General features: G+C 37.0%; 1 protein-coding gene across 3 annotated transcripts in view; it reads right to left on the bottom strand.

The window, feature by feature from the left end:
- Window positions 1–13796, bottom strand: part of SREBP (Sterol regulatory element binding protein) — a 37900-nt gene extending 24104 nt beyond the window's left edge. The window contains exon 1 of one of the 3 annotated variants that reach the window (XM_067082535.1): window positions 13479–13796. Coding sequence is in view for 1 of the 3 variants with exons in the window: in XM_067082520.1 (XP_066938621.1) it covers window positions 1891–1933 (43 nt within the window). In the remaining 2 variants the exon portion in view is untranslated. Of the gene's footprint in view, window positions 1–1890; window positions 2181–2682; window positions 3169–13478 lie in introns of those variants that run through there. The other 2 variants (XM_067082526.1, XM_067082520.1) reach the window with 2 other exon arrangements.
- Window positions 13797–14118: the final 322 nt, after the last annotated feature.

The following is a 14118-nucleotide window of genomic DNA, read 5'->3' as shown; positions in this document are numbered from 1 at the left end:
CCATCTGGTTTTTCCTACACTTATAGGGGTTCTGATACTGGCGGTGCATCTGTTTGTTGTCGGCCAAATGGAATGTCCCTTCGCCATGTTTAGTATTGGCCGGGGTTACCATACGTTAACAAGTTATTGCACTTGCTGGACAGATAGAAGCGTTCAAAACAGGCGTACCCATGTCTGCCGTCTTGTGAAAGATCGTATGGACATCCCATTTGGATGGACTTCACGTGGTTAATTACAGTTAATTACACTCGAGCACCAAAAAATTAATGGTCAATTCGTGAATTATAACCCAAAAATTGTAGAAAAAGGTTAGAAGCGCAGTCGTCGACCGTGTAGCTACCACGAGTTCTGCAAGTTATCGAGATCCAATTTGGATTCTACACAGCCTCAAGCATTAAGGAAGGCTAGCAGCATCATCAAACTTGGTGGTGAAGAGTAACCTAAGATGCAATTCTTGGATATAAATGGGATAAAGGAAAATCTAAAAAAAAAAAAAAAAAAAATACTATGGAAGCAAATCTAAATGGAGGTAGAAACCAACAGGATCATCTATATAATTAAAGTTATGGCTTATTAAGTAAAGACAATGAAAGCCCAAATAAAATTGATAACATGATGGGGATAAAATACAAAAGGCAGACTGAGGTGACACAAAGTAAGGTATCTTCAGGAAAGTGATGGGAAATATTGATATGGATATAAATATACCTTAGTATCTGCAATTTTTTTGAGAACCAGATCCAAACTTGCAAATGATCATCAAAAATATGCAAGAAAATTACAAAAAGATTAATGATCACCTCATGAGACATATGCTAGTACATTTCAGTAACAATATGAAGCAAGTTTTTTCATTCATGTCCCAGATATAAAATTGAAGCAGCCATCTCTGAGGATACTTGATAGACGTGTCAAACAAGTTACTTTTTAGTTATTAAAACACAGAAAAGAATGCCATTCTACATGTAACGTCAGAGAAAAGCAGGATAGGGATGAGCCTATCCTGAACTGCAACATTCTAGGGATGAGCCTATCCTGAACTGCAACATTCTTTGTTAATTTAGTCACCTTCTTTGTTGTACTTCAGTTTCAGATTGAATACGGTCATCCAATCACTGTAGAAAAAAGGATAAATTCAATCCTGACAGCCAGGTGCACAGGCTAGTTTCTTAGCCGCAGAAACAATAAATCATAAAAACCAATAAGCCTACTTTCTAAAGACCAAGAGCATTTAAAAATTAAATTATCATGGTGCAGTGACATTAGACAAAACGTCGATAGGCCTAATAAAAAAAGTTTTAGAACAAAATAAGGCCTACTCAATACATGTGCAACTTTGCAAACTTCCTAAGTTGCACCAAACAGCATGGCCAGGTCACACAGATTGGATACTGACACGGAAATAATGAAATTGTCAACACAAAGTAAATAATGAATAATCATAACACCCAGCCATTCATGGGTTTGTCCTTGCTCATGTCTAGGCCGTACTGATATTTCTTGAAAGTTTTTGCATCAAAAGCTTTAAATGCATACATGCGTGTGTAAACTCAGAAGGTTTCTGAGTTAAGATTGAAGTTTACCGCCGCGCCCCTCTGGCTCGGTATCGCCTAAGGTAAGCCACCAAAGGGGGTTGGGCAGACTGGGGAAATAAGACCACGGTCTACCTTGATGGTATAACCCTCATGGCCTTGGCCTGTGTCTTTATATACCCAAGATAAGGCTAGCCTACAGGTTAAATCTCTTGTGGAGACCTATCGCAGGATAACGCACTCAACCTTGACTCTAATGAAAGAGAGCAGATAGCCTATACAGTTAAGACAAAAAGTTGCTAAACAAGACCTTACCCTAATAGTGTCAAAATAATGTGATGTTTTAAACATAACTCACCCTCGTCCCCTAAATCATCGGGAATCATAACGTCGTCCTCCATTTCTCCTCACAAAACCCCTCCCTCGCTCACCACTTCGGAATAACTTTGTATCGAAAGATGTAACCCTTCGCTGTAGAGATAATTTCCATGTGTGGCTCACACCGACCCATACGCAGGACTGATCATCGCGCGATGTTGCCTCATGGCCTCAACCAATCACAGACAACATCCCACAGTCTTTCGGCCAATCGGAGGCCTCTTCTGCATCGCGCGATCCTACGTCACCTCCGTGACGTATCATCAAAACATCAAGTGCCGTTCGCTGTCTTCAGAAAGTTTGTTTTGCATGACGTAACGTTCGCTATAACAATGAAATGTTGCTTTGTTTATTATCAACTACTGTGGCGTGAACCAGCCACATATATCTGCTTTCGACGTTTCGACATACATAGTTTGATGTTCCTTCAAAACATAATAACTTGGCTCTATTGTTTTGCCAAAAATATTCTGTTCACACACACAAATGGTTTAGTCACCCGAGTTTTGATTTTTTTTCCTACCTCCTGAAATTCATGATTCATTGCCAACTGTTTTCAGAAAGAACGCAGTCAGCTGCTTTCCTCTCATGTGACATTACAATCACCTCAAAATCAAACGTATATAATTATGACAACGGCGGAAATGCGCGTCTAAGAATAAACGTGACAAATCATATCTAACATAGCATATTTACCTAAATATAACTATACGAACAACAATGATTTAAAACATGAAACATGTTATTAATGAAAGGAGTACAGGAGTCTTACCCTAATTTCCTAAATGTAACAGCCGTGGTCCCCCTTTCCTAAACGCTGTCGCGTCTGCAAACCCCAGCACAACTCGTGCACAAAGACAAGTACGACCAGATACTATCCTTTGCTACCACAAAGCAACACTGGAAATGAGTATACCTAGCCGGCATCCCTTGTCCTCCCATTCCGCCGATGGCATGGATGCCCCCTGGTCCGGGGAAAATGGTAAGCATGGTATCATAGATAAGCAGTAACACTACTTCTTGTGGAGAGTCCAGAGCCTATTTCTTTGTCAGCGAAGAATTTACCAAAGAGAAAGCACACACATATATATCGAGAAAAAAAATCCTGTAGTCCACCCTCTCACTAGATTTTCCAGATAATATCAAAGACCTCTTAATTTTTCCATTTCCTTACACTCACTGGATGCGTTTGTCACTACCGATGCCTTAAACACAAAATGCAATGGCAAAATCCACTCAGGTCGAGTGGTTATGACATACTGTATGTGTGGGTTCGAATCCATCCACGGACATCAGGAATTCTTCACCTGGGTTAAGAGCTTTGTTGTGACAACTGTATTCTAAAGTGTAAGGACATCGAGAAGTTAAGAGGACTTTGCAGCTATTATATATATATATATATATATATATATATATATATATATATATATATATATATATATATATATATATATATAAAACATGACTTTTTGTATTCGCAAACATAAGCCACAAATATTGTTTATGTAAATGACCCATAAGAACTATATTATTATATTAACACGACAAAACCATATATTTTGTGATTCTTTGATAACTGCAAGCCATTTAGAGTTAGCAATGGCTTCTCTTTTTGATGGGGTAAACCCCCTGGGAGATTTTATGCATACTGTTATCAAGTCATTTGGTAGAGGCATCTCTTAGTGACTCTTCCCCCGAACAAATCGTCATCGATTTTGAAAATAAAGATTTTGGAAATGCATAAATGTAAACGATAATTGTAGTATTAATATCACCTGTGAAACTGAAAGAGACGGTGGATGATTGCAGGGTGAAAGTTAACTTTAGCATTTGTATGCAACAGCATTTGTTTCATTATCAGATTTTGAAGTGTTCGGGTTGTAGGTTAAATTTAGTATTAACTTTAAATACATGTATGTGAATATTTGTGACATATGTGTAAATTATATATATTTGTGAAATAGAGGGGAAAAGTGTAAAATATATTTATCGCTTCTTCCTCCTTGTGACCCCAAGAATAAGCAAACCCACCACAGCCAACGTTTTCCTTTTCGTACATTCATTCCCTCAGCGGTCATGATATTCCGGTGAACTGAGGTAGCTGTAATTGTTTTCTTAGAGGACTAAAAATCTGTTCTCATGGTTACTCGGACAAAAAAAAATTATTCTTCCAATTTAGCCCTGTTCTTGAATCCTTGTATTTTATGCATAATTATTTCCATCTATAATGTAAATCATGCACTGCATTTCCCCACAGCAGTTCTACAGCGTGTCTAATCAAAGAAATATTTTGTATGCATTTTGATCTATATTGACCCACAGCATCAATGCTATCCGTAAACAGCTAACCCAGCTACTCTACTATGTAAGTTATCATAAAAGCCATTACCAAACGAGTAAAATATATTTTCGAGGCCATGTTGGAAACAAAAGGATTTTAGCAACAAAATAAAACTTCATTATGTAGAAGATATAAGGAGACTGGTAATCCTTTGGGTTTTTTTTTTATCCAAGAACCATACGGAGTGGTTCTTACCAATGTTCAGCAAAATAAAAGAGAAACTGAATCCAGTGCCTACAAAGCAGCATGTGAAGACTGTGAAAAAGTTTATGTCGCAGAGATTGGAACACAAGATGTGGCCCAGAAAATTCGTGGATATTCGTTCACCTTCGAGATTTTAGGCATTGCATTAACTGGAGTGAGTCATCATCATTAATTAAAAATACAAGGCCATACAGGAAGAAGATTCAAGAATCGACCATCATAAGCCAAACAGAGACATGAACATGTCAGAAAGACACTGAAAGGCAGACGTCGTGGACAAACTCTCCCGAATCCACTCAACAAAAGGATAAGATAGCAAGATAACTTTCGCCAAATAAATCCCAGGTCGCCACGTTAGCCTGCAATCCATCTGCTATCACGAACAGCGCCCAAGAACTCAACTGGAAGGAGGCATATGTAGCTGGAATGCCCTTATAAAACAAACCAGTTCAAAGTAAAATCTATTTTTACCCCGCACAAGTATTGCCTCTCTCACACTTCATATTCCATCGAGACGAGGGCCGGTGTTTATTGGTCGACACATAGGGCTTATTCTATTTACTTTGTTTCTTTAACTGGCCTTTAAAAAAAAAAAAAGAAGATAATAAACTATTAGATCCCAGAACCAGTGGCCGAAATAGTATCCACAGATCAGACGCTGAGAATGCACCTAGTTACCGGGAGAAACAAGGTGTAGAGAATACAGTAGAGGTCCGGATCTGGATTAGAGGTATTTACTCGTATACATAGAGTCGTAATCGAAGCGAAGGCTGGCATAAAACTAATCGGGAAATAAAACGCCCAGAGAAGGGAAGCAATCATAGGCATACCTCTAAAATGAGAGCAATATTTTTACAGGAATTAATATGGAAATATATATATATATATATATAATATATATATATATATATATATATATATATATATATATATATATAACGCTTTCAGTAGTTATATATATATATCAAGCAAATATATGGCAACAGGAGGCTATATATATGAAAACAGGTGTGGGTGGTGAATGCGCACCCACTATAATTCCAAAACCAAGGTTCATATATAGCTATATCATAGTGGTTCAGATTCCATTCTCATAACATATATATATATATACACATACATATGCTTTTTTTTTTCTTTGTGGGGAGTAGGGGGTTCGAATGAAGAAGACAACTTACCAGCGGATCGTATGATCCGCACATGAAAACAATGACCAAATAAATACTGAAGTTTTAGATAATAATAACATAAATGAGAAATATGAAAATGGAAAATAAACATTATAGTCGCATAATAACAAAATCTTTCCAAAAGTTCACTGGTAACAGGATTATTAGGCATTATTTTTGATTTTTTGTAATTTAATCAGTTGGGGGACCATTTCCTTTGGGCATCATGGATGTCCCTATCAATTTTAAACCGTGAGGTGTAAAGAGTGGTATAATATCCAGGGGCCACAGATCACAAGGATGATTATGCACCTGAATATATTTAAACCATGTAAAAGAGTTCATTTTGATAAATATATGTGCTTGCCTGGTGTTTCACTGAACGAAATTACTTCTTACAGTGGGTTCAAATTGCACGCCGAAGATTTTTCGTCCCACTAATAAAACATACAGGCGAGGAGCCACAGGATACAGAGAGATGAATGTCTCGTGTGTGAAATGATTTGATAACTGGTTATTTCGCTGATTTATTTTCGAAGATTATGTCCGATTTCTTTTGTAACATTATTGATGATGCACGGAAATTCCAAAATTTTACCCTTTAACAAACAAGGAGCCCAAAATTTTAAATTTGAGCCTATTTTTAAAAATCTGTTTCATCATTGATGATGTATAAAAACAGATCGTTGAAAATATTATATCAGCAACAGAAAACTAGCCAGCAAGAAGGAATATGGCAGCATTTCCATATAGTATGTATGTGCTGGTAGTTTGAATTGATAATTTGATTGACAGAAGCTAGCGAATATTTAGTTTTTCTTTGTACAAAAAATTTTTAAGTAACGTACAACTATTGTGTTTGTCCCATTGATAATGTTGTCATCGCAATTCTTCCATTCGAATATAATGTTTCAAGCACTTAACATTATGGTAATCTGCATCCCAAAATGTTTATAGGTTATCAATCATCGCATCTAATATTCTAAAGGTGAGTAAATACTTCAGATATCAACTACTGAATTCTAAATAAAATGCATGCATTATCCCTCTCTCTCTCTCTCTCTCTCTCTCTCTCTCTCTCTCTCTCTCTCTCTCTCTTTCTCCCTCTTTATATATTGGTATAGTACATATATATACATACATATATACAGATATATACACATACATATATACTGTATGTGTATATATACAATACACATATTATATATATATATATATATATATATATATATATATATATATATATCTATATATATATATATATATATATATATAAACAAATCCCAAACGAAAAGGAAAATGACAGGCAGAAGTTCAGCACCAAGCGACTTTCACGTTTATTATCGCATCGTCTGAGGACAAATGTATATATATATATATATATATATATATATATAATATATATATATATATATATATATACCTACTCTGTATATATAATATGAAAACTGGTGGTCCCCATGAAATTTTTCTGGATCCGTTAGTGTATTACGGCAGGATATTTAAACTGTTAAAGTGGTAGCGTTGCTCTGGGGGTCTTATTGAGTTTTGCGGAGTGTATATTCTACGCACATCCACATTTTAATTTGTTACTTCAGCAACCTTTGTCTCTCGCCTCTCTCTTCCTCTCGATATAGTCTAATTTCAACTGGACATGTCTTTCATATCATTCTCATGTTTCCAGTAAGCCGGATTCATTAGATGACTGAGCCCTTGTAAAAAGGTTTACGCATTTTTAGTGCAAAATGAAGCGTTTTCCAGAATCCTGTAATATCTTAAGAAAAGAATAGGAATGCCGTTGTCACTAGGAAACAGAAGATTTTCCATTATCTCATTTAATTTTTCACTCTTTAAATCCGCACTGTTTTGTGTGTGTGTGTGTGTGTGCCAAACCAGGAATGTTATCAGTATTCGCCCCCTTTTGGTAGCAATGATGTGACAACGAACCTACCCCCTTTATTCTCCACTTGATCATCAAAATTGTCTTTATTCTGTTCAAGATGGAGCCGTCACTCATGAGATATAAACCTTCCTTTTATAATTCGACCCTCAACATTTCCTGTTTCCTTTTCATTATTCAGTCTTGCTCTTTTTTTTCGCAAAAGGTATGGCCTAAACTTGCGTATCTGAACTACCTTTGCGAGAAAGATAGACCTTGAACCTTTGTATTATCACTTTTAGACTTCCAAGTTGGCTTAATCTTCATGCTATTTATTGCTGTTTGTGTCTATTTCCTTACAACTTACAGACTTGACTCTCTGAGCGTTTTATTTCCTGATTTACTTTATGCCGGCTTCACTTGAATTACGACTCTTTATGTGCGTATAAACAAGGTAGGCGGCAACATGTGCTTCACTAGGTGAATGACTAAACACGTACAGGAATACCCGTCCCTTGGTCCCACCCAAAAAAAAAAATAAAAGATGCTTTTACAAATTTTGTAGACTGAGCGATTGGGAAAGGTTTTAATGCCCTAGCATCGTTCTACAACTCCTCACACAGTTTCTTCCCTTGAATGTCCAAAACTGTAATCCAAGGTCTAAAGTGTAATATCTTCACTTCGCAATCTCCATGGATGATAACTCAACGCTCCTGATGTGATCAGTACCTAAATGACAAAATGAAAAACGAGCTATTACTATCAGTGATCATAAGCGAAACGTGCTAACCCAGTACCAGCTTCTTACAAAACAAAGACCGAGTTCTCGTAGAATTTAATTCTAGCTGAAGCTAATTTTGGCGTTTATCCACCGCCCGCCCGGACTTACACCCACGTGACGGGTCTGCGTGACGCTTATTGTCAAACGTACCTGTCACAAACCTCTTTGTTGGAAGCGAGTGTCTTCTTACAGAGTCGGCAAGACTCAAGAATATGACACTACTTTCCTCTCCGGATGATGAGGTCGCTGTTATCCTAGCCAGATCGGATACCGGGCTTTTATTTCCACTATCTAATCATTTGTTGCTTTGTTCAACTTTATTTATTTGTGTATGTATTTGATATTTTGAGCTGCATTTTACTGAGTCTCTTCTCTTGGTTTTGTCTTCCTTATTTATTTTTTTTTTTTTGGCACATAAATATTGTGTTCTCTGGAAGGTTTCCAAGCAAGTTATTTTTTTTATATTAATATATGCTCATTTTGTATAGTAAAACAATGATGCTTCATTCAAGTTTGGCACACAGATAAACCCGCAACAGCTCTTCTGACTAACTCTGACCTAAAAACGCTGAAGAACTCAGAGAAATATACATGAGTAAGCATCAGTAGAGCCACAGGCGATATTTTTTTCCTGGTCTACAATCAGGGAACTAAGAGAGCACCTCACCCAACTTCTGATGCAGAGATATGGCTAAAATTAACTAAAACAAGTATTTTGTACCGGCCTTCAGTTCTGTGCAAGATGGACCTTGGGATAACAGATGCTACAAAATATTCTTCTCTCTCTCTCTCTCTCTCTCTGTTTGTCTTTTGGCCTTCAATGTGACCAGCGCCGCTCACGACAGACATCTAAACGCTTTTTTGTTTTTTTTGCAAGACAGGTGAGTTCCTCTTACGCGCATTCCACCTCTTTCATCTGACGTTGTGTCTGGTATAAGAGAAGGGTTCAAGGAAATGTTTTTTCCTACCTGAGCGTTGAATTTTGGGATGCGGTTGTCGGACCCACACCCATGCCGCTACAGAGAGCTTTAGCGCCAACGTCGTATAGCGTTACATGATGTTCACCCACCCAAGTGTTGAGCAGAAGTCCATTGGTGCTATTGGTGTCAGTCATATATATAAAATCTTATGTATTTTCACATACCCTGCTATTCAGTTCATTGTAGGTAATTAGTTTTAAAACTACCTCAATATTACCTAAGTGAAGGCAAGTATTATATTTAAAAAAGAAAACAAAAGCTGCAACTAAAAAGTCTTCGAGAAACAGGGAGGTCAATAAACCGTGGAGATGAGACGTCACTATATTTACTTAATAATATGGTGTAAACACTATGGTGTGATTTGCCGAATGTAGTATAAAACGCTATTTGGTGAAAATTGCTGATAAACAATAATTTCTGAAAAATAAGTTTTTTTTTAACGAGTAATATATAGGTTATATCCTATGAGCATCCATATTTACTTGTAGATTCCCGTTAGGAAGAATTTACTGAAACCTTCTATTTCCTACACATCGTATAATCAACAGTTGAAAACCGTTACGAAATAAACAACGAAGCAGAATGGCCATGAAACTTTGAGGTCTTAAATAAATAACTGAATCAATACACAATCAATAAGGAACTGGAAAGAATAAAAATATACTGAAAATTGCATTTCAGAGAGAGAGAGAGAGAGATCAGTGCGATAGAGAAGTTCACTGAATAATTCATCAGGATGAATGAAAAAATAGAAGTAAAGTGTAAACCAATCAGAAATATAGTTTCTGCATTAGAGGGAACGCACTATGCAGACGCACTAACACTTGAGGAATGCTTGAGTTTTAAAATCTAGTAGCCTACAGCGAAAGCAACTGACAAAACACATTATGACAGTGAGTCGCGAAATTCCAATAGAATGTAAAAGGCAGGCATAAGATGGACACTTACCACGTATTAATAAGGAATTTTCTGACAAAGTGAAGTTATGTCAGGTTGCAATAAATAAGACCACGGATAAAAGTGAAGAATTAAACAATCCAAAGGAAAAAAACTCCGAAGATCATGACAACAATTCTCTCAGATGATAAGGAAGATGGAAGCATAGGATATATAAAAGACAAGAACCCATGGTCGCAGATTTGGTGAAAATTGCAAATGATTTCAGAAGGTTTGCTTTACTGAAATGTAAGCACAAAAGGATGAAATATTACATCATAAACTGCTCAGCTCAGATGACAATGAATATAGGAATAATAGGCCTAACTATACGTACTTAGCGTTGCAATGTCAATGACAAATCCTAAGCAATACATTACTTCAAATGCCAGACAAGACACATGGACAGGCGAACTTGGCTGCACAAAGTGTAGGAAAGACCATGAGTTAAAGGATTGAATACTTTGCCTAGGTCCCAATAACAGGACACACAACATACAGAAGTAAAAAAAAAAAACAATAAAAATATAACGTGTCATGAAGGAAAGCTATAAAATATAATACTACCTTTTGAACATTCATTAAGCGAGAAACAAAACTACTGAACCGTGAACATTTGACAAAAAATCTAATAGACAGTGCAAAAACATACCAACGAAAACAAATATACATAGAAACGTGGAAATTCATAGAATCAAGATGCAAAAATAGCTTCAAAACAACCTCCGAATGCACGGCTCGCAGACTATTCAGAAAGATGCCTCACGAGCTAGAAAAAAAAAAGTTAAACCTTGAAAGCCTACGAAACAAACCCGAAGGCGCGTGTATACAAAAGTTTTGCCTTGGAAAAACGTCATGAGAGAAACCTATAAATGAAGCCGATGGGCCCGATGAGATCCGACAGGAGGACCTGCAAAAATAAACCAGGGAGATGAAGATTACATAAGACCTAGGCGTCAGTTTTCCCCGCGACGGTCGCCAGAAACATGATATAAGCCAGAGATGAGCAAAAGCGCAAAACATCATTTTCCTCTCTCACCGACGGAAAGAAGACAATTTTTGTACACAAGTATTTCTGAAAATCATGACGCAATACATTATCAGTAACACGTTAACTACATTACTGGTCTTCACGGTAAGCCAAGTTTGTAACGCAGGGTCTGGTCAGTGCGTGGATGGGTGACCGCTAAAGAAATGAGTGCTCATGCCATACAATTAAAAATCATATATCATCGTGATTATAATCATTAATGTGGATATGGGATGAGGCTAACGGGCCAGTATTCTCCATAAAGACAATCCTTGTAAAACGGAAAGACAAGTAGGTAAAAAGTGTAGTACATTATCTATTGCCGACCTTTCGTGTGCATAAAATTTTACTGATACTTTATAAATGATAAAATACGATAATAGGTCTAACATATCAAATTCTAATAAATATAATATATATATATATATATATATATATATATATATATATATATATATATATATATATATATATATATATATATATATATATATATATATATATTGCGCTGAGAAAACTTTGGCGTCATTAGACTAAATTTCCTCATTCTTTTCGTTAATGGAATTACATAATCTCCCTCTGTCAACGTAGGGGGCAGGTGCAAGCAGCACAAAAACAGAAATACCATAACCGCACACACATCCAAGACAGGTGCAGCGGGATAGCAAACCGAAGCAGCAAACGACTGTCTCGAGAGACGCCGGAAAATTAGTTTCTGCTTTGGTTCACACGTCTTTTACTTGGCGTCGTTTTAAGTCTCGTGGGACAAGAGCAAGATTTTCATATCTATTTCTGGAAGGCGCTCCCTTCTCCAGAGGAAAACGGGGAGATGTTATCTAAATACTTTCTTCCTTTAATGCACCAGAGACATAAGCTAGCAAAATACCGCGCACGCACACGCGCGCTCACACACACACGTGAACATTATAGGAGTGTGTCTTATCTTTCCTTTTTTTAATATGCAGGAAGCCGAAGCGATCAAAATTGTCGAAAGGGATGTCAAGTGTTCAACAGCTTAGAGGCCCACAAACGTAACTCACAAATTGGCTGGACATATTAAAACAACGGAAGAGGTTGAAAAGCAAAAATCGGAGTTGACCTGTCATCGAATTGGTTTTCATAACTCGAAAAGCTGCCCAGGTCAAAACAATAACACTCGATTTGCCAGTGTCCACAAATGTTTACCGTGGAATTGTTAGGTTTCATTCAGTTTTATTATCTAGTCCGGCAAAAGCAAAATAACGGTGACTTATCAAAGTGCAGTTAACAGTGTTAGCGGCTCGATGTCGAAAGTGTCGCCATACCTTCCTTGATTTCAGAAGAAGGTTTAAGCGATTCGGAATAGACAGAAGTGGATAGCATGGGGGAGCTCCAACATTTCGACGGATATTAACTGAGTTCAAGTCGAGTTATTTTTTATCTATTACATCTTATATAAGTTATATGTTATTTATTACCAGTTACAACACATATGAATTGTATACGCATAGATATACAATAAAGCTAACACTTTCCTGGCAAAACATCCTTCACCAAAACAATTTCTTCCGAAAAGAAACTTTTGCTTCGTCAGTATAAAGCAATGAAAAAGAAATTATCGTAAACTCGTGAAGAGTTAACATAATAAAAAGTCAGAGCTGAGTAAATGAATAAAACGACTGAGTGTCAAGAATACCAGGTAAAATCAAAGAAACAAGATCTAGGCACCAAAAATAGCGAGAGCCCTAGAAATGCTGGATACGAGGCAGATGATCTACACCAAGGTTCATGTCTCGGTTAAGGCCAAAATATATTGATTCTCTCTCTCTCTCTTCATTAGATCATCTGAAACCTTACATGAATGGGATTCTGCGGAATGTAAATACTGCTTCGACAGTAAATACTGCTTCGACAACAAAGGGTGCTTAGGAAGCCATAAAGTCTCCTAAAGTCTTATCAATGGTGTCATGATAGCTAACTGATCTGAAATGAAACTACGTTTTCGTGTGGTCTGAAGAAACTCCAGCTTTCGCCGGTTACTGTCGCCTGCATCAATGGAGACTTTACTAGGCCTATAACTTGCAAATCCAGCGTAGCGATCACATAAGAGGAACACAAACGCTTAGCCAACTCTTTATAAAGTATTTGTCAAGAGATTTTGTTTAACAGAGAGTACTCCCTTGAAAATGCATTGACAGAGAGGAAATATTTGAAAAGCGTTAAACAAAAAATAGATGCAAACTGTAAATAATAAAAGAAAACTACTCACCATGTGACTGTGCATAGACCCTTGCATAGACCAACTGAATCCATGACGACTTGCGTCGTCACCGAACACCCGGTAAAAAAGGTGTCTGACCTCAACTAGCCAGAGAAGGTATAGACTCTTGAGAGAGCACGTGTGGGAGACAAAACTTGGCGTGACCTCGTCACGAACCTACGCTGCTTCAGATGAACGAGTTGCCAGTTACTGTCTCGGGGACGAAGTCATGGGAGAGAACCTTATCTAATCGTCTGCCTCCCAAAATAATATGACAGGTAATTTGTCTCTTGTCGGCTACCGTTATCCCGCTACATTCTTTTACCTCTAAATTTGAGAAGAAAAATAAGAGTAAGGAAACAGATGCTGAAAAGACAATAGTGTTATGTTAATTATAACATAAGTAGCAAGCTGAAGAATAAAAATGTAGAAATCCGCTTGTCTATCAATCAGATTAAGAATATACGACAGTAATCAAGATAATATTGACAATAATATCGCTGTGGTTAGAGGAATATCTTTATTTGTAATAAATTCAAAATATCTGTATAAGCTGAGCATCAACTCGCAATATTGCTAAGCATCTTTCATGCAATATAAAAAAAATGGAATCCACCATCCTCGACCACAACCGAATCACGTGGGAGCT

This window comes from Macrobrachium rosenbergii, chromosome 3 (assembly GCF_040412425.1).
Source record: "Macrobrachium rosenbergii isolate ZJJX-2024 chromosome 3, ASM4041242v1, whole genome shotgun sequence".
NCBI classification, from domain to species: Eukaryota; Metazoa; Arthropoda; class Malacostraca; order Decapoda; family Palaemonidae; genus Macrobrachium; species Macrobrachium rosenbergii.
This window is presented reverse-complemented; position numbering and strand designations above follow the sequence as displayed.